This window comes from Tribolium castaneum, chromosome 9 (assembly GCF_031307605.1).
Source record: "Tribolium castaneum strain GA2 chromosome 9, icTriCast1.1, whole genome shotgun sequence".
Classification (NCBI taxonomy): domain Eukaryota; kingdom Metazoa; phylum Arthropoda; class Insecta; order Coleoptera; family Tenebrionidae; genus Tribolium; species Tribolium castaneum.
Genome location: NC_087402.1, coordinates 10,161,055 through 10,185,891, shown reverse-complemented (window position 1 = coordinate 10,185,891; position 24,837 = coordinate 10,161,055). Strand labels below are relative to the sequence as shown.

Below are 24,837 nucleotides of genomic sequence, written 5' to 3'. Positions count from 1 at the left end.
AGATTTTAATACAAGAATAAGATCCGTAAGATAAGTTAAGAAATGTTAAACATTTTATGATTACTTAAACATTTTGCTGTAGTAAACTCCTAAAGTATTAATAGTTATTCCTAGTTGTAAAATTTAATGTCCAACAATATTAATTTTCAACACTTGGCACAAGTTATATTCGTGGTTATTTATTTATACATTAGAAAAACCAGAAATATAAATTATCTTGCAATTATTGTCGTATAATAAACACATTAATTATCGTTCTTATTTAATTTTATTACTCCAATTTCCTTTGATTTAAAATGGAGCTGAGGTGTATAATGTGTTGCCTGGTGCGCTCTTAGTGCAATAAAACAACCAAATTCCTTGAGACAGTTATATTAATCATCGAAGCTTTTAAATACAGCACCTAATTTGACCTAAAGACTAGGTTTCGGGTACAATAAAAAAAAGACACTTATACAATAAACACATGCACCGTACACGAATTCTTGTAAATTTCCGCCAATTCAGTGCGCTCCGAATTGCGGAAACCCACATTTCACACAAATTAAAGTCACCGTCAAATAAATTCACTAATATATCACTGGCAAAATTGCTTTAATTACACTAAATTTAATAATACGATTCATTTCACGGTCATTTTGCTAAAACTATCGAATTTCTCCTGTTTTCGTTGGCAGCGACCCATATGGCGCATGTAAACCCCATACTCGCAAACCGGAATTCCGCATTGGTTCTCGATGATGCACCTAAAAGAGGGTTATTAGCTCGGTTTTAATTTGGGGGCAAATCACCTTCTGTCAGTGAGACTGAAGTACTCCTTCCCCTTCTTCATCCTGATGCAGTCCTGATTATACTCCTCGCAATCGCAACTGCATCTGGAATCGTACCGGAATTTCGGGGTGAACTCCTCCGGGCATTTGCAGCTGCAACACAATGCTAGATCCCGGAAATGGAACATTAAAATTCTTACTTTCGCATGTTTTCCGGTTCGGAGCCCTGCTTGAGGGATAGTCCGTGAGTCAAGTTAATATTTTCATCGGGTAGTGTTGTCGGCCCTTTCGATTTTTCGATACAAGCACATTCCGTGTGATTGTAAAAAGTCAACTTTTCTACTTTGGTTCCGGGCACGCCTAAGGTTTTCGCCTGAAATAAAACACAGGAAATATAAATTGTGTTGCGAGAAAATTGGAAGATTTATGGCCGATGGGAGATAATCTCGAGACACAAAAACGCTCCGACGACTTTAATCAAAACAAACATTTTTTCAGATTTTGTGTGAACAAAGAATTGCATCGTCCAAGCCTTGGACTTAACGAACATTTTAATTATAATCAGTTTGAGATTTATTACGTCTTGATGCAACGATTTGCGTAACAAATTGACTCTCTCATTAGGGATTATTAAGTTGCAAAATGAATCGTAAATACAGCCCACGAGTTGGCCACAAGTGGGTTAAATAATGCGTGATTACGGGCTACGGTAATTGCTGATTAAGTTTTTAAACTCTTGCAACCTTCTGACAAATAAACTTTAAAAATATTTTAGTAATTTTTCTAAAAATAATCTGAGCTGAATAAAGGATATAATATTTTTAAAAGGTTAAAAGGTTAAAAGATAGGAATTTTGCAAAAAAAACTAAAACCTACTGCCTGCGCCAATTATGTTTGTGGAAAAATAATCTACAAGTGAATAATTCACTCAATTAATTTTAGAAATAACAGAAAATAAATTAATCTTAGGTGAATCAAGACGTAAAAGAAGTGATTCAAATATTTCATACATTTTTTAATAGTGTAATTTCTCTAAAAACATTTTTCAGTTATGTTCCGGGACTCGAGTCCTGGATTTTTCAATCAACTTTTTAATATCTCCAATTAGTTCCTTGAAAAGTTATTATTAGAGAAGTGTTTCCAAGTCATTAAAACAGTTTCTGATTAATCTCGGAAGACAATAAACATGCTCCTCTCCTCTCATAAAAACTTCCCTGTGGAATAAATCTTCCACTCACAAAAAGTTACGAACCGGATAAATCAACAGTTCGTTAACTTCGGAAAAGTCTAGTCGAAGCTGTGCGAATTACACAAATTAGTTGAAGCTAATCTAATTTGCACGTAGGTGATTCCACGTTTATCTCAGTTTTTACAGCGAAACAAATCTCAGACAAGAAATTTTAACTCTTATCTCTGACTTTTCAAGTTGCACAAAAAGCAAACAAAAACAATTTTTTTTACTTTTGTCTTTGGCGCAGTCAGTAGGATTAAACATTAAAAATCTCCTTGCTTTGTTGTGGCGGCTTTGGGCTGCGATATTCGGTTTATTAAAACGTCCCTCGTCAATCATCGCATAAAATCATTCCGCGGTGTGATTAATGTGGAAGCAAAGTAGGAAGGCAGGCGTAATGGCTTGTAAAATAATCGTAAAATCGTGTTTGTTTTCCGAGTCCGTGTCGGGTTGTAATTGCCCGAATCTTGGGCTGAATTCGTTAAAGTTTGTCCTCAAATTATAAACTTGCAAGCATATCAGGTTTTCTCCCATTTAACACTATAAATAGTTTCCGGAAACGAATGGCGAATCTGGGAGCATTGCACTAAAATTCACTCAAGACGTTAGCCAGCATTTCAGACTGTCTCATGAAAGTGGGTTTATTTATTATTCGTTTCAGCTTGAGACCACTGCATTTCCTATTCACTGCATGGCGATCGCGTCCGTCCGATCGATTTGTGATCACTTCACGTCTCGAAATAGGTGCTGTCCTATTATTTTATCAATATTCAAGACGGGAGACTAAACAAACTTTTAACAATAAATAACACAAAGAGGGTTTCAGATAGGCATGAAAATTGCCTATGGTCACCGTCGCGTCTAATCGCCAGACTGTGAAATGACTTGGCTTTTTATACTTTTTTCCGAGGTGTGCAGCGGTATTCCTGCATACGAATGCAATTTATGCCATGCAAAGAAAAGTTGTTTATTGTACCAACATTACTCACACAAGGATAAATCGAAGAAAAATTTAAACCGACACTTGCAACGATTAGATAAAATTGGAATAATTCCCACGTAACTAAAAATCGGACGTTGAATAATCACTGCAACGATTATAATTCCTGTAGCGGCTGCTATTACTGTCAGAATAATAATTACTCAAAGACTGTGTTAATTAGAATTTATATTGTTACAAATAAAACGTCTCCTGCTCCCACATGAGGGAGGAACCTCCACTGCCTCCAGCACTTTGAGAAATCCCCGCACCGGAAATTGTGTTTCACGGACGTTAAAAGACAAGCAGTGCAATTTCGGTCAAAGGTCGAAATATGAAATCCCTGAGAGAATTCCTGTGTGGGTTGTGATGCACGCACTAATTTGTAATCTCGATTATGGTAATTAGAATGCTTCATTTAACTAATAAACCCACTTAGCAGGTGATGAGTCAAATTCTATTAAAAATCTTTGATGGAAAAGATATTTCTGTTAATTAAGTCAACGCTCATTTCACGCTTCATTTAACGAAGTGACTCCTCAAAAGTTTAAACGAAACGAGGGCCGGTTGATTCATTTTTCATTAGGTTTATCAATCAGTTTGAAATTTTTTGATTGATTATGGTTTTAACGCAGTTGGAGGATAACGAGTTTTTGAAATCGGAGGAATGCATTTATTTAATTTTATCTCCTTAAACCGAATTAAAATAATGTCAAGCAGCATCCGAGTCTATTCACCTATGACTAGTTAAGTAGCCGTAAAAATGATTACCTCGAATTAAGTTTTAATAACAATGGTTTTAGAACGCACTTGTTAATCGTCGCTTTACGACAGAATTAGCTCTTAAACCGCATTTTCTTGTTACGAGCGAGATTTACATGCACCTGTGATGAAGGCGTACAAATCCTGCACGAATTAATAAAAAGCCGGATTTATAACGTCCATAAATCGCACCAACATTGTTGTAGAAATGACCTCACTTTATAGGGTGCAAGCCAAAGAATGTCGTCTAAATGCAAAACCTGGCCCCGCCTTGAAATTTTTCAAGAGTAAATCACAGAGCGATCTTGAACAATTGAGGGAGTACTGCATGAAGCCTCCCACACGGAGTGTGGACACATCACCTTTGATACTTACGTAAAAGTAAAGGTGAACGAGGACTTGGGTTTTGGGCCCACATCTGGTCGTGTGGTTAGCGCAACATCCTGTGTCTTCGGCGCAACGATGCAGGATGGTGCAATGAGGAGTGTAGGTTTTGCTAGGATCGGGATGTTCGCTTTGGACTGAGATCACTTTTGGTAATGGTTTGCGACATTGGCCTTCTTGGCGGACCTTCGCGTAGTGCTCCAATGCGGCGTTTATTGCTCTTCCTGAAACGGAGAACGACCTCAATTCGGAAATATCGACAAAAAGCGAGGTTTCAACACTAGATGGATTGCCAAATATTTTAATTGCTGCGCGGTTGGTGGTCGCACGATGTAAAGTGGCTCAAACAGATAAAAAAGTGGACTAGATTACTAGAGTCTGGATCAAAAATATTTCTAGTTGAGTGAAAATAAATTAAAGGCCAGTTTATAGAACATTTTAATTGTAATCAAATTTTAGTTTGAGATTAACTTGACATTTGTCATTGCATTTTAAATGGTCTAGATTTTAATTTCGCTTTCTGTAAACCGACCCAATGAGTAATAAAATAATAGCGTACGTATGTTTTGTTTATTTTTTTAAAGTGTAGTTCTTTGGCACTAATAAAAATAGTAAAAAAAAAATAAATTATTGGTTTTGAGATTTTTAATATTAAAATGTTAATCAATAATTACTCAATACCTAGCAGTTTTTGCATAACACTATATTACCCATTACCTCCATCATAAGGACTAAAGGAGGTTTATCATCATATAAGAAAAGTAATGTTTGGATAATCCAAACAGAAATTTGGCAGATATCGTTCGGATTACAAAAAATTTCGGCATATAGAATTCGTAATAAATGACATCAATAATTCGAACTCGTTCAACAAATTATTCCTCTATCGTCTATGCTATTAATTATTATTGTTTTACAAACTAGAAACATTTATTTTTGTTCGTATCTAAGGATTTGGACACAATGAATATGTTACCGTAAAAACTCGATTTCAGTTAAAATATGATCTTCCTAGGAAAAATTAGTTTTAACTATGCTCTTTAGATAATTCTAGTTTTACCTAGTAAAACTAGAAATATCTCATAATTTTAGTAATAACTAAAAATCCCGAACCAATTTTTCATTGAAAGCTAGTTTGAAGTAGTTTTTATTGGAGTAGTTAAAACCATTCGTTGTTTTTATTTTGTACAAGCGGTACTTTTTTGTTGATTCCTTTTGTGCTTAAGTACTACAGTTGTTTCACAGTGTTTCCTGTTTTGAGTTTAAAATAAATTGTTCACAAACATACAAGTTACTGTATGTTTTACGTTAATTATGTTTAGTCAAAACTAAAATTATCAAATAGTTATAGTTTTCACTAGCTAAAAATAGAATTGCCTAAAAAACAGTTAAAATTATTTTTTCCTAGAAAGATCGGTTTTTAAATGAATTCTGGTTTTTACGGGAACATACAGGGTGTATCAGAAATACACGGTAACATAACTCAGCAAATAAAACATCTTTTCTATTGGTAATTTTTCAATAAAAAATTCGCAAATTTACTTAAATTTTGGTAAAGATAACGTACTGAAACGTGGACCCGCCTATGGGTACAAAAATAAAAGAGCTGAACTATTTTTGTTGTGATAGAAACGGAAAATTTAAACAATTTAAAACAATGAAAATTGTTGCTATGAATACAAAGTAATTATTAAACACTGACCGGCTCGTTTGCACAAAAGAAAGGAGGAAAGCAGTGAAAATTATAAATAAGAATTTTGCAAAACGTTATATAGAAAAGTTGTTTTATTTGATGAGTTTTATTATGTGGTAAAATTAATACTCGTATTTCTGATACACCATGTGTTCAAAAATGGTTGTTCATCAAATCAACTATGGAATTCAAATGCTATGTATACGCCGCTTCATCCAAATGACTATTGTAGTTTCTGTCTAGTGTCATCTCCGTCAAATTTTTGAGTTAGCTTTAATCTCACTTTTTGTTTTATATTTCGGTAATTTTTGTAGTGCAATTTTTCTTTTTAAGATTCGAAACCTTTTTGCTTTATTTTGACGAAAATTAAGTGACACACTACGTTCAGATTCCATAGGTGACTTGATGAACAACTATTTCTGAACACATTGTACAAGATGAATCTACGGAAAGTATTATGTACACAATCTTGAAAACTAATAACCACATAGAAATCGGTGTAAGCTAATTAATTTTGTATATCTTTCTTTGCAGATTTGCAATTTTGTTACAGTTCTTTATACTAAATATTAATTAATTAAATAAATTATTCAATAAAATTAAAAATATTTTAATATTAATTAATCGAAATATTATGATTTCTAGTGTCATTCTGAGATAATTAAGTAGGTAATTCTTAAACAATATATTCTGCATAAAAATATTAAAAAACATTTACGCTAGTCCCAAAATTACGTTTGTGTGAATTTTCAATTTTTATTTAATTTTTTTTGGGTTAGAGCCTTTTTGTAAATCTTTCGCATAAACAAAATTAAATACGTCTGAATAATTAATACATTTTTATTGTAATGAATAATTGTCAAAAAGTAATGAAAAAAATCACATACATAGAGAAAAATATGTATAAAGTATTTAATAGCAAACGCCGATTTTTGAGTGACTATTAGGTTTTGAGATATACTACTCTGACAGATTCACCTTCAAACAACAAAATTACGAAATAAGCTTATCAAAATTGAAAATATTTTGTTTTATCAAAAATGTTGAGACAGGCCAATTTTATTTTTGAAAAGTACACTGTCCTCAACTAAAAATAAAATTCTTTACCTTTTGATTTCTAAACAATGATTTTTTTTAAATAGAAATTTCTAATTTTTTAACCAATCTTGATCTTTTAATTGTTGAAATAGCAAGATCGTAATACTAAATATTACAAATAAGACATCAAACATACAATTTCATTACATTGTCAAAAATTCATAGAAGTAGGTAAGTAAGTTTTAAACAAGATCCTACAAACTTCTTTTTGTTAAATGATTTTTTTGTCTCGAAAAAATGTTTGTTCAGTAAAAAAAAGACAATCGTATACGTTTTCCTTCATAAAACCACAAGGTTTAGAAGATTTAAAAAATATTATGAAATTATTATTATTATTAAATATTAAAAGAAAGTGTCCACAGGTCATCATCATCACACCACATTGTTAAGATTTATTTGAGGAATTAACATCTTTTTTCAAAGAGTTTATTATTAAACGCCATCTCGACAATTAAAAGATTTATGGAAAAGGCTAAAAAGGTTTCTTTTTAAAAATAATGTCAACGACGTCTTTGCTCAAAACCAAAAAGTGAAAAATTTTACTGAGCGAGCATTTCAGCCAAAACATTTTCGGTTATTTCATAATTTTGCTGGTCACTGTATGACTTAAATCCAGTTTTTTTAAACCTACTTTAGTGATGACTGAAAACTGAAACTGAACTTATAATAATTTGTCGAAAAATGTGCTAAATTAGAAAATATATGCTCCACTTCTTCTCTTTCCTGTTTTGAAAAACATGAGTCATCGCTGTGCAGTCCACGTGCCGCGTTATTATCGCTAAATTATTAAAAAAGCCTCTTGTAAATATTTGAAACCGTTGCATTGAACTATAAACCCTGACATTATGTAACCGTAGATCTCGCAGTGAATTCGTTCGAATAAGTCGAGAGATCATGAATTTATCATCACTTCCGAAACATGTGGTAAGTTTCTACAAGCTCAAGCGTAAAATGCATAAAATATGTGGATTATCATCTTTGCTTTTCATCACACCTGAATCCCACTTAATGTGTGATTTATGAACGAAACAAAGCTCGAATCTTTTCGAGTTGTGAGGTCTTTTTTGTGCGAGTAATGAGACACGAAAAGGTTAAAATTTGCGGGCGAGATAATGAAGCGTGAGGAATCTGACCCTTTTTTTAATGACAATCAAAGGGGACGACAATTGTTTTGCGATAATTTGACACGAACTGCCGGCTCTCATGTAGGTAGAAAAGCAGATAAGTAATAAATTAGAGGGACGGCAGCGTTGAAAGACGGAAATCGAGTTAATTGACTGACCGGGGGCTGCAACAAGACCATGATCTCCAGACAAACTCTCATTACGGAAATTGAGTCATTTCGATTAACATAGCGATAACCCTTGGAGATATTATCAATTTGCGAATTAGCATACCTTCGTTATGGGGCTTGAGATCAAGCTGCTGCCGTCTGCTTTCTTCAACCCTTGAGCGAGTGCCGTAATTGTCCCACTTGTATTTGGTGAAAGAAGAGACAGGAGCTGGGGGCTCGGTGGCTTCTTCGTTTTGCCATTCGTCGGCGAAAGGGTCGTCACTGTCGAAGGTTTCGTCGTCGTAATCATCGAAATTCTCGTCGTCCTGAAATGTAACGGAACTTGAAAATATTGACTCTTTCTTGGTATGTTTGGAGGGCTCATTAGCGCCCATATGGACGGATTTTTTCCTAATTTCACCCACGAGAACACTCCCCGGCTATCGCTTTCCAGCCGAATAAAAACAATACGATTCTCATCATGATTTTACGATGACGATCGGCGTAGGTCGCTGAGTTATGGATGAGAGCCGATGCCGACAACAGTACGCCCTTCTTTTGCCACGCACGCCTCATAAATCCGCTAATGATGGCAATTACACCCTGGCAAAACGAACACATTGTCAAGGAAACTCCGCCGCATTGAAATTGCGAAGGAATTCCATCTTCGACATGACAGACTTTCCCACTATCAATTATTAATTTGCCACCGTGTCTTGTCTATCAAGTGGAAATTATTCAACGTCAGAAAGTAAAACTGGAGTCGCCGGTTCGTGGCAATAATACGCATTTGGAATAGCTAAGGGCGAAACGGCTCTCAAAGAACGTTATTAGTGTTATTACCGTAATTATGAAGACCACCACGGGTTGAAAAACGTACTGTATTAATGGTGCGTCTAATGCAACGAGCTTTTTAGTGGGTTTAACGCCGCTTTGTGCTACACATACTGTTATTAGGGCATGGAAATTGCCCCAATAGCCGGCATTCCCGAATATTCAAACCCCGACATTTTACTTAAAATTCTTACAACAAATTCTAATATATCCAATGTATAACAAACTAAAAAGGATTTATTAAAGAGGTATCAGTATGATTATTGGTATTAATACAACAGTACTTAAACTATTTTTTGGAAAAAAGAAAAGAAATGTACTTATACCATCGACAAATTCAAAACTTTTAAGCCACCCTTCAGATGTCTTAACAATTTGGTTTTCCAATATCGTGGTCAACTCTTTAGTTTTAATGCTGTTAATTAATCCAGAAAGCAGAATATTTTTATTAAGTGTTTTATAAACCAATTATAAGTTAATCGATCAATATTTTCAATCTTTTAGTTAAAAAAAAAACTATGATTTTCACAAACGTTTCCACTTCCAGGTCAACTCAACTTTATTTGCTGCTTGAGTTTTTCTGATTTCAGGTTTTTTTGTTAAAAATTCGTATAATCGTTTTGTGTTGCGTAAATGAAACCAGGATTTATGTTCTTTTTCTTTTAATTTTTACTTTAACGTTAATGTTATGTTTTTTTAGTTTTATTTGCCATGATAATGCTGTATAACAGAACAAAATGATGAGCAAATAAGAACTATTGCAATAAATAATACCTCTTCTAAATCTGAATCTGAATTACACTGAAATGTACCCGCTTAAGTAATTCCCCGAATTTTCTGACAGATTGATATAATAATAACGATTTAAGAACACACGTGCGTATGATATGATGTCCGCTTAAAGGACAGATGCTGTCTCCAAGGACCCGAATTGCATTGTCTGCGTCCGTTTATTGGAGAGTGCGCTTAAAAGAGAATCAATATTTAAAATACATTAGCAACAAACGGGACCAACAAAAACGTCTGTTTGTCAGAGGGGTCCGCTTGTAGGAGGTGTCCTTTAAGAGAGATTTCACTGTAAATCGATTCGAAACATTACAAGAATACGTATAATGTAGATTTTATGTTAACATTTTCAGCAAAAATCGTTTTCATTAAAAAAATTGATTTATGCAAAAATCTGTTTTTTTTTAATTAGTCCTGTTCTGCTAACTTAAAATTAAATTAAATTAAACTTAAAATTCAGGTCTAGGTATAGGGTGAATCTACTAGAAGTATTTTTACTATAGGAATCTAAAAAAATAACAATCACACAGATTTCATTTCGTTTGCTATTAAAAATACTCTAAATAATTTTTTCTACAAAAATTTCCCATTACAGTATTTACTCTAGGTATTACTTATTATAAGAACATTAATAATTTTGATTAAATTAAACATTTAAGACCAGTTTACAGAAGCGTCATTAATTTAATTCGCAATTAATTAACCAATTTGGTTCATTCGCGTTGTTAACTTTTAACAACGAAATAAATTTTAACAGAGCTTCCTACCAACCGGCCCTTAATGAAAATTTTATAATTTATATTTTTTAGAATATCTATCTTAAATCGATAATGAGGAAAATTGAAACAGCAAGAGCTTATTCTTCAATTAAATCGCTCTTAATAAAAAAAGTAGTTTAATGTTTTTGGAAATTTTATTAAAAAACCTTTTATTTAATTGGTCTTATTCAGTTGACTGGTATCGCAACATCGACCGTTTTGTTAAATGAAAATTTGGCTTATTGTTTAAGAAACTTGTTATCTATGTATAAAATCACAAAAATAAGTTCTAAGCTCATTTCTAAGTTTGTATTTTGCAGAATATTTCCACCAACTAAACATTTATTTATTTTTCAAAAACAGTAGATGTTAAGCCATCGGTCCTGATCACTAACAGTGGCCGTTAGGTCAGGTCAGAGGCTGTAGATGCGACCTGAAAACTCTGACACTTGGGTGATGGCATTACCACCATACGCATATTTATTTATTTATGGAATAAATTTCAAAAATAGTGTTTTATTTATTAAAAACCATCCTTATTTTATTAAGAAATTAGAAAAAATGGGCTTTAAATTTAATTTTTTCAGCCCATTTAGTTCGATTGAACTTAATTTTCAATAAAAATTGGTCTTTGAATTTTTATAGAGCGTTCCAACTTTTACTTGGAGAGAAAAAGACTAAAGCTTTTGCACTGTGCAAAAATAAAACAAAGCTGTAATAGGCAGTACATTTCTATTTTAACAATAAACGGAACCTTTCGAGATTGGAATCGTAATATCAAAGATATTCAACGTTCCTGACTCATTCAAGGGTAAAATGTTGCTAAATCCGAATATTATTTTCGAGGGTTGGAATGAACAAAATTCCGTATCGAGAATAGTTATCTGTTGAAAATTAGAAATACCAAAATTTTTGCTTTATGCTTCGCTCGTCGAAGCCGCTGTTGTCATGACCGGATCTGAAGCTGGTCGAAAAAGCCCCCTTGTAAATATCAAATTCTTGTGAGAAAAAAGTACCCGGACAAATCCGATACGATTACCACATTTAAAAAGTTCATTCATGTCACGCAAGTGCTCCCAAGCTGTCTGCGTTCACTTTTAATGACTGTTGAGAAGAACAAGAATTGGCCACCTCTTCTTCGACCGCAAATAACAACCAGTTTGCTGCATCTTCAAGGTTGCAATTGCAAATGAATGTACGATAAGTTGCATAATAAGAATTGCGTGATTTCACAATTTACGAGCGAACATGACAAAAGCTCCGAGCTTTTGAATTCTAATCTAAAAACGTAAACAACGTTTACGTGCTACAAGTGTTTTGCATGTTGATGTGAGGAGATAAATGTGGCACGGGTAACTGATTGTTTGAATTAAGTTTTTTCTTGCTGCAGACGTGCAAAATTCGACAAATATTTAGTCGACAGTTTCATTATTCCGAGAATTGCCGCCGGGTAATTTACTTGACTCGAATCAGCAATTTAACACAATGCACGCTACTGGAATCACCCTCTGAATTTTTAAAATCGAGTTAAAAGGCACATAAAATAAATGAAAATTTTAGTTATTCCATCACTGTTCCCAAAATTAGTCAAATAGTCGTCCACCTGCTGAGGAAATTATTCATCGCTACAGTCGGTATAAATCAATGTTTCTCCTCCGCTAATGTCTTCAGACAACGGTACCCAATTAGTACATGTTTAATAAACTAACATGAGCATTGGCACGTCATTAAGACAACACAAAAGAATCTGCTTTTGCACACATTAATAGAACAGCTATTTCTGGAGCTGCATTTACGACAGACAGAACAATAAAATTTTGATCAGCTTTGGAGGAATTCTAAAAGAAATCAGTGTTTTGACGTCTGTCAGCTTCAACTCAAGCAAATTTCCTCGCCTTTTTGTCACACAAATTGAGTCGATAACTTCGTCTGAACTAAATCAAAATCCTATCTGCAAATTTTTCCTTTGTCCGTTGTTTATTCAGCTTGTGCAGCGATCGCGGAAATGCTTACTCAAATGCAAATCAGGCTGTTATTTATGAAAGCACACCCTAGACTTTAATTAAATCAAGAAACGGATTCACACAAAAATGCACGCAGGTGGCATATATCACGATTTGTAAAGTGTGTTCGATGATGGATCAATTATGTAAACAAACAGAAATTGAACAACAAAACAAGTGTTATTTTTAGCACCGCCTTTCACAGCGATGTGCATAATTTAGACACTAATAAATCATTCTTCCTAGACAGACAGTCTGGCGAGAAATTAGAAATGAAACGTTCAATTAACGATTAATTAAACCGTCAATTAAAACAACACACAACAAATAACCGGCGAAGGGCTAGGTCGATTTTTGTGATTAAAACTGACCATGAAGGGGCCATAATTACTGTAATTGAAGCAGATTTCACGTGCACTTTTGTATCGCACCTATCTTTACAACAACGTATCCATTTCAGTTATTTACGATATTCAAACAAAGAATAATTATCTGTGCAAAATTGCACTCTCACTAACCCACTTGCATCTGCATTCCTGCTTGCTTTATGACTGCAGTAATAGTTTTTTTCAGAAACACGCTTCGGTAGCCAATATCAAATATTTACATGAAACACTGACCTAGCACTTGCTTATTATCACTCCAGCAAACCACATTCCCGGCTCCAGACCAGATTCATTGCGGATTCTTTCGACCCGCTCTATAAAAACGTCGACTAATCCTGGAATTATGAGATACTAATCGGGCTAATAAGGGGTTTATGGAGCCCAGGTATTGTTTGCTCGAGACTCGAGAATAAAAATTGTTGTTGGTCAATTCCATTAAAGAGAGATTTATTTTTAATTTCATAAAGCTCCAACTGATTAGTTGTTATTAATTGTAGAATTTACTATTTTAATCGCCGGTTTGCATGTTGACCACACATTAATAATAATTTCATTCCGATAAAAAATAACCTGACATTTCCAAGAGTGTGTCACGTCTGACTCGTGTGATCATAGGTCTATTAAAAGCCTATAAAATCGTACTTATTAATCGGAATTTTCTAATATGACATAAATTGAAGTGAGGCATTTCCGTCAGTTCAATGTTGCGCTGCGTTTTTCCGAATGTGAATTCACGGATTGTGTATTTCGTGCCAAGATTTTCATCGAGTGAGCACGATTCAGGTGCACTTGAATTTATTGCTTGGTAAAATAGTGCCTTTAGCGCCGCAAAATCACAGACTTTTCTCGGCTATTTATAGAAATTACTTAATAAATCTGAAAGTGCGTTATTGATTGTGTTATCGCAGACAGGTCTTGAACTCTTGAGCCATTTCCTTCAGATTTTTGCTCAAAGGTGTTGACGAAGGAAAATGTCCGTCAAGTGTAATTAGCACGACGGGTTGTGTTCGAGACAAGTGGTCGCTGACAATGCCAGACTTTACGTTTCTGACAACAAAACATGCTTGGAATACTCGAAGTGGATTTAAAATTATAACTAGATTGCCTGATATATCAAATATTCCAACACGCTGAGTTATTTTATGGATTTATAAGCGACATAGTGGCTTTGCGTAATCAGGATTGGAACTGACACTGATATATTCCTGGAAGCTGTGAACTAAACTGCTTTCATGTCTTCATAAAAATAGAATAAAAACGCTCTGTAACCTGTTAAGGAAGAATGCGTTTGAAATTTTGATACGATCAGTGTTCGCGCGTTATTGGAACAAATTCCAAAAGGTTGGGATACATGTCGTCGAATCAAATAAATCAGCGTAATTATTTTCGCTTTATCATAATTATCACTAGTTCAGAGAAGCGCGTTTTTGAAGTGTGAGCAGATCATTTTATTTTAATTAAAAGATAAACCCTTTTAATCTCGAAAGTCAGTGACCTGTTTCCTAAATTCAATTACAAGCTCTTATCCAACATACTGACATTTAAAAATTAATTCTGGTTAAAAATATTACATTCTCAAAGTCGGACGATAACTAGGCTTTATTTATTCAGTCAACTATCCTAACCACCGTTCGTTCGTCCGAAATGTGATTTCCTGGATAAAATTCTTTCGACATTAGAATTCAAGTGTCCGATTATGAATGATTCACGCATCCAAGCACTTCATTTAGAAATAAAGCTTTGATTGAGGAAGTGTCAAGGGTATTGATAGTGTTGGACTTTTACCAAAACTTTCGCTGCTTGTCACGCATTTGGAAATTTATGCGTGGCGATGAACGGATGTTGAAGAAGTTTTCTTTTTTTCCGTTGCCTAATTCCCATCGTTCGCAGCCATACGTTGCGAATTGTATTAGTTTACAATTGTTGCCATTTTAATTAAAACAGTCTTAATGGCTTGTTTGTTTTAGCATGAGATCATTGTAACATTAACGTCTCCTCAATTAGTATTTATTCGTTATAAATATGCAAGAGCAGGTCATAGTTGGGCGTTTTAACCAATTGAGTCGCCCGAACTGGGATGATTTAATTAATCCGACATTACGAGCGATTTGAAACGGCTCCACTATAATCATGATGAAATCACAGTGTTTATTTTTCTAACACTTCGGAAAACAAGGAGAGGCTTCTGTGCAACAACACTTGACTATTATCGGAAAAATTTTCACGCCACTTGAAACCTCCTCCGCTAATAATAAATCAAAAACTCGTTGGTTTATTAATACACCGAAAGCACCTGTTGTCTGACACACATTCCCTTTTTTCACACGTGTTCATCGATGGCACCACGTGTGAAATTACCAACTTAATCCTTCATTGCTCTGACAGTTCCTCGCTTATCGAGCCGATTGTGCAACTGCTACACTTGCTGACAGTCCGAGATATTCAATCGCTTGATGAAACCCTACGTGGGCTTATTATCATTATTGAAACTTGCCTTATTTGGCTCGAAATCTCTTACCTGCAAGTGAAAAGTACGTGACTCAGATAATGTCCCCGGTATTTAACGCAAACGAAGCGAACGCATTTTTACACGCGTCACGAACCCGGATTGAAGAAAGAAAATTCCTCACTAACCGAAATTTTTACGATTTCAGTGATATCAAAAATTTGAACAGAAATAGAACAGCCGTTAAATTTAATCGCTTCTCCGAATTTGGAAAAATAAACCCTCTGTACTTGAATTTATTCCAGTGTTAACTGTTTTCTTAACCGGAAGGGCGCATAAACACCTCTATAAAAGTAAAAATAGTAAGACAATAGCTAGACCCTTGCCTCTTGTACATTAATTTAAAAATATTGCTTGTGTGTTTGTCCTCTAGCTTAAGTGGCAATTAAAATCTTGTTAATTATTTTGTAAATCGAGATGTTTTAAATATTTTCGTTCGAGTGAATGTGAAAAATGGATTTATATTTGAAAATCCAGGGTTGTGGGTAATTGGAAAAATGAGATTATGTTCGTCCTCAAAGACAAAGAGGATCGAGTGATTTCGTTTTGTAAAAATAGCGAGTTGCCGTTGTTGCCTTCAGCACTAATTACCTTTGAAATTCCGTCACTGATCGGTTTTCTGTCCGTAAAGATTATCTCCAGCCGGCATAGAGGTGATAAAACATGACGAAATTGTCCAGGCGATGTCCTTTCCCGGTGAAAGTCTCCAATTAGTAATTACAGCAAGTAAAACATAAATTACATATTAAGTGCCTCGGAAAACGACTGTTCACATACCCATACGTTATCATGTTTATTTGTGGATTCCTCTCAAGATAAATAAACCAAGCATATGTTGCTTCCTTGCTCTCGTGCATCAAAATTCTTATTAGCGGAAAAGCCGGTTTCGTAGGCGGTACATTTTCCACCTCAATCACTGTCGATGTCTGTAATTATTGTGCGTGCTTGCGCAAGGAAGAATCTTTTGTTCCACTTTGAAAAATTAGGAAGGTGCAGTTGTTACTTGAGAAAGAGCATCAATTTTATTCACATTTAAATTACTTTCTATTGTTGACTCTTCTTCGGTGCGACGCGTTTTCAAACAACTTTCAAGCTACTTGACGGAAAATTAATACAAGTCAGGAGGGTTTCCATTAAATTGTCCAAATAAAACGTATTTCACCGCAATTTGATCCGACCTAATCTAAATTATGTAAAAGCTTGCCTTTCTTTGGAACGTCGCTGAATTATTAAAGCGCTTGGCGATTCCGACTAATGCAAAAATAGCCCGACTGTCCTATATCCGAGAATTGTATTTACGGATACCGAATTTTATTAGATATAAACGCTTGAATTAACCGAGGCGACCTTTTTAACCTCATAAAAATGCTCGGTAATAATAGATCATTGATTTAAGTAATGTAAATTTACTTTCTAGGAAGTGTAATCTTATTAATCAAAGCATTAGCCGGGTGTCCATCGTAAATTAAACTGCACTTTACATTTAAATTAACTCTGCAGGCTTATGCAAATCTTGGCATTGCAACAAACTTTCAAAGGAAAAATCGCGGTAATTTCCCGCTATTAAATTAGCTTCCAAAAAGTCAAGACTTTTACTTTTATTGCCGGTGATTTGTACCCATACCCCGCAATTTATCAGTTATTATGATAATACCAGTATTGGTAAAAATAGCATGCGATATTTCGTGTTGATTTATCGTTTCAGATTTTCATTTCTGAAAATACACTTGCTTATAGATATATGGGTCCCCTATATTGCATCTGTCAACTTAAACCATAAAATTTTATTTGGAACGTAAAAAATGAGTCTGGAGAGGCACGACTGCAGTGAATCCCACTAGTAGTTTGAACATTTGAACTTTGCAATTTTTTGTCCGAAACTATACAGGGTGAGTCATTAGTGGGTTATTTCTGACGTGTCCTAAGATGCAACCAAAAATACTAATTGCACTTACTACTTAGAACTTCGTTTAATTTTTAAAAACATTAGTTAAATCAACATTAGTTTTTTATCTTTTAAATAATAATAGTCCATAATGAAATTTTAGCAAAACTGTAAAAACAAATTTGATAATTTTCATTTTTTTTAAGTATTACTGATCTGGTCATCTGGAATCAGTATTATTGGTTGCATATTAAAAAAAATTAGAAGCAGCCCACTATTGACTCATCCTGTAGTGAACATTTCACAGGTTCAATAAAAAAATCGTAATTTGAAAATTAAAAGTTTGATCAGGAGAATTATACGGTCCATTTTACGTAAAATTCTATTAACCATCACATTTATTTATATTAGGGTGATTAATTGAACAGCTTAGGTGATGCCACGTCCGGGAAATATAATTAGAAAATATAGGAAAATGCCCCGTGGTGGTCATTTAATGCTTTTAGGCTTGTTAATGGATTCTTTAAATGATGCGTTACGAGGTTAATTTTTTTGTCAGTTGTCAGCGGAAAATAGCCCAGTTTTGTAACCATATTAATTAGGGTAAAGATATTGCTAAAACGATACTAAAGAATTATAGTTGTCGCTTTGGAAAGAATGAGGTGAGCAACTGTAGTTGTTGATTAACGTTAATTTGGGTAATTATTTTTAATAAATGGTCAAACACAAAACCATTTGCAAGTTTTTTAGGTTACTATACTTTCCTATTTTGGAGTCACTCACAAGAAATAAACGCGCCATAGATGGAAATCAGATTGATCGTAAAACGCGGATTTATGTATTAATCTGTAGTTGTTTTCCTTAGTTTTTCCATAAAGTATATTTATGTTTTCTCTACAGCGCCGTAAACAAGGTGGTAAAAGTTTCGTCATGATGTAATGCCATTTCATTGATTTATGTTTTATTGCAAAGTGTTTCGAATTTTTGAAAAATTTGCCCGTCGAGTCGCGTGTCTGATCTCCGAAATTAAAAATCGTTTCCTTAATCGCAAACTGGCTAGTTGTCAAACAAGAAAATAAAAAACGTGTTAGACGCTTGTTCACTTCTGTGACATTTAACAAGCAATTCTTCAGGTGGATACCAAGCTGTCGCAATCAATTCTCCTCCACGACAATTAATTATTCTTGGCAATAACTCACAAACAGTTGCATTTCCCTGTGAATTTTTGCAAAGCTCATCCTATTTTCTCAAAGATTGTTTGAATTCTTTGGGACGAGTTATTCAAATCTAGTTTCGTTGTAAATGTCAATGAATTCATTGAAAAATCCTGAAAATTCGTTAATAAATTTCGTGTGTTGACACGTTGGTGCGGTCTTGTCTGTTATTACCGAAGTATAACTATAATTTGCATGAATTAGATTCATATCTAATGCCTGTGGAGCAATTATCTAAGTCATTAAATTAAAATGAATAGTAATGGACGGCTTTGAGATCGCTTTACGACACTTTGTGTAGGACGGTCAAGTAGCAGCTTGATTGTATCAGTAATGCACCTTTCTAGATTTTGAAACGCGAGGAGGTTCGTCCGATTGTTGCTCAAATTGTCGCAATTAACTGTTTGATGATCAGGCTCCAAGTGGTACAAAAATATTTGCTCAAGCTTTCTCTCGTCCTTTAACACTTACACTTTTAAAATGGGATGCGCGTCACACTTTTTATTATTTCTTTTATAAAAAAAATAATCGCATTATAATAAATGAAATTGTAATTCTGACAAAAAGTAAGTTGTAAGTTATGTTAAGAATGTAATTAAAAGATGAAATGCATGCATTCCTATACGAAGACTATTTTTTTAGAATTTCAATAGGAATGTTTTGATTTTAATTAAAAATATTTTTTAATGATTTATTAACTACAAGGAGTTAGAAGACTGGCTTTCCGTATCTGACTTTTATTTGGTTCTAATCACTTTGCACATTGTTGGATATTAAAATATCTCCTAACTGAATTGAATCTTTTTCTACTTTTTCCGGTTTCAAACCACTTGGAAATTGATCTAGTTGAATAATTAAGCCTAAATTTAGAAGTTTCGCCCGTTTTTCTTTTGATGCCTCCTCATTAAAAACGCGATTAGTCTGAGTGAAACAAATCGCTTTTAAATGATCCATCCCGAGCGAAATTTCAATCTCGCGATAAAGTAAAAAGAGCAGACGTCCGCTGCAGGTTGTGCAGTAGCAGTTGGTTGAGTATCTTATAATCGTATTAATATTTACAGCTCTCGCGAGATGATTTTAGTTGGAGTGGTCGTCGCATCTGGACACAACTGGGTGGTATTGGATGCACTTTTATAAATAGCAAAATAAATTAAGACGCTCGCATTTTATCAACACTCGTAAATTATTTCTTAGATTAAAGCGCGGTCACTTTTATTTATACATACGAAGCACAATCAGTGTTTGACCTACAGCCTTTGGCCACCGTGGACAGCTCCTCGCCTTCGCGGAAAAGCCGACTTACAAAACACATTTTATTTCTTTCTTGGATTAAGTCATCAATTGAACCTTGAAGGCATGGAGATGGAAAAATAGACTTGAATTATTGGTCATGCCTGCGGGACGCTAAAGTTATTCAATTATTAGGTCCACGCACGCAGGAATGAGGAAATTCGCAGCAGACTACTGGAACTCTTTCAAATGAGAGAACAAAGATGCGCTTTGATGTGCCGCTCGAGGACGTCAGTTACTTGTATTTGTTCACTAAAGAAAATTATTGTGTTTATCTATTGGAAAATCCTGACCAGTCAAAACAACGTATTTTTGAATCTTGCCCAACTTCACACTCACATTCGAAATCGTTATGAGCTCATTTTTGAAATAATTGTTCGATGAAAACTATTTTAATCTCTTGAAGTGATTCGATTGAGTCGTCTTTAAGCCGAGTGTTACAAGAGTTGACTGTTTAAACTTCCATAAGCAGCTTATTAAACAGCTTTTGGACAGACATGTTCTGTTCCTGAGATTCTCATAAAATTTGGGAAAGAGTGTGGGGTGCTCCCGAGGTGGAAATAGCGCACCTCAGCCACTCGTAATTAATTAACTCAAGCTGACAGTTGAATGAGGAATGAAACAATTCGATTTGAATTATAAATGAGCCCGAATAATGGACGATAAATAATGAATGAGCCTTTGCGGTAAGTTCGCATCCACTTACCCACTCGTCGTAGTCATTGAGCTCATCGTTGTTGTCATCTTCGTACTCCGGATCGGAATAATCGTCGCCGAAAAGGCCTTCGTCAGTCGTGGTGGTGGTCGTGGTGGTGGTCTTGTACACGTTCTGGTGCCTAATCCTATTATGAACCGGCTGCACGTCGTTCTTCTTCTGCAAATTGTCTATCTTGACCAGAACTCTGTCCAAATTCGGGAAGCGCGAATGGTGCCTCAATTTCAGATTTTCGTAGTGGATATCGTTTGCACTAGTCACTGCACTCTCCGTCGTCGTCGGCCTCTTCGGAAGGAACCGCTCCCGCCATTTGATGTAATCCTGCTTGGATCCTTGGTAGGCCAAAGCCGTACAGATGCAGAAGCCCAGCACTATTCTCAAATCGGCGATCCACATTTTGTGATTATTTCTTACACATTATCGTTAGTTTGGAAAGGACGCGCCGACGATTTACGACAAATTCCTGGATTTCGACTGAATTAAGGCAATGTTTGCCATATACCTGAGGAAGCTCATTTTTTAAAAATTGCCCGTAAGCCGAAAACATTGGGCAAGCGTTTCTTACATAATTTGGGCGTGTGTGTTCTGCTGTGCAAACAAAAATTGTGTTGGGCCGTTTTATTGCTTTATCAAATATTCAAACAACGTCTGAGGGAAACCGCCGTTGCTCTATAATTAATAACTCACTCCTGACAGCGAATCAAAAATTTTTCCAGTTCTGATCAATATGCAAACACAATTAATGGGAGTGCCGACAATACCTGTTGAATAATTAAAATCGCAGACTGATCTACAATTATTTCAAAAACGTCGCTTGAATATTAAAGCCGGCTGACACACTCCCATTTCAATTAGTTCCGAATTTGTCCATAAATAATTCCTAGTTATAGTGAAATTTAGAGGGGCATCGGATAACCCTTTTAATCCCGCATATAAATTGCCTCGGAACGATTTGAATTTGCACCTGAACACGTTTTGCCTTATCTCAATATTGAATTTACCTAGAGGTTAATTTTATTGGGGCAAGAACTGACGTGAAATATTGCCTCGCCGAAAACTACATCGATATTTAAATTGCAGAGGAGATACGCCTGCTATTTGGGAATTTTATGCTTAAAAATGCAGACGCGAGTTGCGAAACAATTTTGTCTAGACGTTTACAAACATTATATAATGTGGAAATGGTATTCAAACCGTCTGATTATTCAAATTTTTCTCGACAATCGGAAATTTGATATTTCAATGAAAGCCATCTAAATTAATTAGATTTATTGATCCCAGGCAACGCTGCACTGCCGGCGCTAACTTTGACCCCCGACGTAAATAATTCGTTTCAGTTTTCAACTTTAATTAATTTAAAAAACTCGGATCAACTCCCATAAACACTTATTTATTGTGACACAGCGCGGGCCAAAAGTGGAAAGTTTACTACATTAACTCATCTCAAAATTTGATCAGAAAACGACGAATGTGATTCAAGTCACCATTATTTATTAGCAAAAAAAGTGGACATAATTAATTAAGACTGAAATGAAAATAATAAATTGTTGAATAACACAATTAAACAATAATAAATTGTAATTAAATCATTTGCAATTATTATTCTCCCAGAATGTAATAAAATAGTTTCTTATATTGCTGAAAAACGGTCAAGCTCTCCGCAGTGACACGTTTAATAATAGATCGTTGATTCAGAAGCTAGTGTCGTAAGACATAGTCATAATCCAGAAATTACAATAAAAGTAAGTTATCAAGATCTGAGCTAGCGAATTAGGATTTGAGCAACATTCTCTCATGTTATGTAATTTCGGAAAAATCTGAAAATTTGTCTCGCTCCAAACACACCTTGAACTGCTTTTACCTCGGCTTTTACTCCGTACCATCGAAAATAATAAGTGTAGTCATCTTTCAAAAATAACAAAACATGAACTAAGCCAACAAATTTCGAAACATTTTCTTTAAATGTGTATACAGAGTTGTTGACAGAGTGATACTCAAAAAGTGAATGAACGGATACTAAATTACTAAATTTGAATTTCTTTGATTCCGTTAATTGATGAAAATCAATCGGTCCTCCCTTTGATCAATTTACAATTAATTATCAGAAATTCCGCTTGCATTTGAACGACCCATTTTTAAGGTCGAGGTGACTCGAAAATAGTGGCGATTCCACTTCCTCAGGTATGCAAATCGCTACTTACATGCCATTTTTCCGGCGAAAATTGCTTAATTTAGAGTCAGACCGGATACACACTCACACAACCGTTGCATTTTCTGCATTTTAAAAAATAATCGCGTGTTTGTGCGAGATTCCCGTACGCGTAGTGCTTTCGAAGTCGCGCCAACGGATCGACTGAGCCTGTGGTGTCTCTTTATTTGTTAAAGCGCATTCATTGTGGTCCATTCATCTCCCGAACTGTCTGATCTCGTATTTCAGGAGGAAGCATAAACACGTATGGAAGTATTGTAATTTGTCGAGGATTTTTACCACCACGGCATTGCGGTGTTATTATCCGGTCCCATAAAATCGGGACGGATTTGCACCGGGGCCATTAAATACGCGAATTTATTAAACGTCGCTCTTATCGAGACTTTGGACAATATTTTACGATTATGTGCGCTTGCAATTTACCCAATTTGCACTAAAAGTCGGCGGACACTGTTCCTGGAATACGCTTCTTGTAAAATAAGCACCTCAGGTCATTTCGTTTTATTATCATTACTCGGAAACTCGAAGCCGAGTTTGCATACATCATCAAAACGCACGTATCAAGTTAATACGAAAACATATTCGGAAATTCCGATCAAATTAATCAGATTCTTTATCGGAGCCAAATATTAAGGTAGCATTTACTTTTAGTATTTACTGTCGTAAATTCGTTTGAATAATGCGATTTTTTCCCGTGAAATGGGCACCCTAGGAGCCGTTATATTCTATTATCATTAGTCAGAAATTTCGAGCAGAGTTTGCATAAATCACGCACTCTAATAAACATTATCCAAACATTAGCTTCAAAATAAATTTTATGATGCGGTAGCAGTGGAAGGGTCACTCATGCAATAAACCTCTTCAAAACACATCAACACATTAATTGGACCAAAAAGATTAACGTATCAAATACGAATAATTAATAAATGCAAAATAAAAACAAGCAGATAATGTTGTTATGGTATCACTTTCGTGTTTCCTTGTTATTCCAAATATGTTTTGTGTGTAAGAGCGTTGTAGTGTAAAATTATCTCATTTTCAGACCGCTGTAGCATGACTTTTGGAAGTTGTGTTAGTCCTTCATGCAGTTTTGTGTCTAGTTTAATGACAGTAGAGCATAAAATGCTACTTCTAAAAAATAAGACAGAATTTTACAAATCCAGCAAAAAAAGCCTAAAACCCTTCAAAAAGCATTAATTTTTGTTCACCCCAAAAGTACCCAAATATGTGTAGACCACCAAAAATTGGGCATACGAAAAACAACGCAGAATCTTACAAATTTAGTGTTTTCTCAAAAGTAAACCTCCGAAAAAGATCTAAAAAAACTTACAAAATGCCTTGTCCCAAAATGGCTTTTTATCTCTAGATCAGCATATGTGGCGTCTTAAAAAACAAGGCAGAATCCTACAAATTTTGCTGTTTGTCCAAAATCAAACAACCGAAGAAGGCCTAGAACCTCTCAAAAAGCACTAATTTTTATGGACCCCAAAAGTACCCAAATATCTGCAGACCACCAAAAATTGGGTACATGAAAAAACCGTTAAAAACCATCCAAAATCATGCAAAATTATCTCAAGAGCACTCTAACAGACTTACAAAATCCGTTGTTTTTAGACATTCCAAATGGCTTTGTATTTCGGGACCAAGCCATTTGGCGCAAGCAATAAAAAGGAAAAACAACTACTTCTGGATTAGCACATTTGGCGTCTTAAAAGTTGAATCTTACAAATCTAGCTGTTTTCCAAAAAGGCCTAAATCCTTCAAAAAGCATTAATTTTTATTCACCCCAAATGTACCCAAATATCTATAGACCAACAACATGAAAAAACAGGGTAGAATTTTACAAATTTGCTGTGACGTTTCAACAGTAAGCTTAAGGGGGTGGTAAAGTGAAAATCTAAAACTCTAGCACAACTTTGGCTCGAATCGCCTTGTTTCGGCGAAAACATCGATTTACTTCATAATATTTTTGGAATATTTGGGTATTTTTGGGGTACATAAAAATTGGTGCTTTTTGAGAGATTTTAGGCCTTTTTAAGACGCCAAATGTCCTGGCCCAGA

The 24,837-nt window shown here is 34.8% G+C and overlaps 1 protein-coding gene across 3 annotated transcripts; it reads right to left on the bottom strand.

Annotated features, from left to right (window-relative positions):
* Positions 1-356: 356 nt before the first annotated feature.
* LOC659516 (PDGF- and VEGF-related factor 3) lies at positions 357-23,860 on the bottom strand. 3 transcript variants are annotated; one of them, XM_008194589.3, is made up of 7 exons: positions 22,769-23,860; positions 20,559-21,041; positions 8,315-8,516; positions 4,118-4,350; positions 971-1,143; positions 792-923; positions 357-746 (listed from the first exon to the last, which is right to left on the bottom strand). In XM_008194589.3, the coding sequence occupies exons 2-7, from the start codon at positions 20,961-20,963 to the stop codon at positions 623-625; spliced, it is 1,269 nt and encodes a 422-aa protein (XP_008192811.2). In that variant the 5' UTR covers positions 20,964-21,041; positions 22,769-23,860; the 3' UTR covers positions 357-622. The 3 variants fall into 3 exon arrangements, with proteins under 3 accessions (XP_008192811.2, XP_008192810.2, XP_970909.2); XM_008194588.3 differs by having other exon boundaries at positions 20,559-21,069; positions 22,769-23,859; XM_965816.5 differs by having other exon boundaries at positions 20,559-21,030; positions 22,769-23,859.
* Between the last annotated feature and the right edge of the window lie 977 nt (positions 23,861-24,837).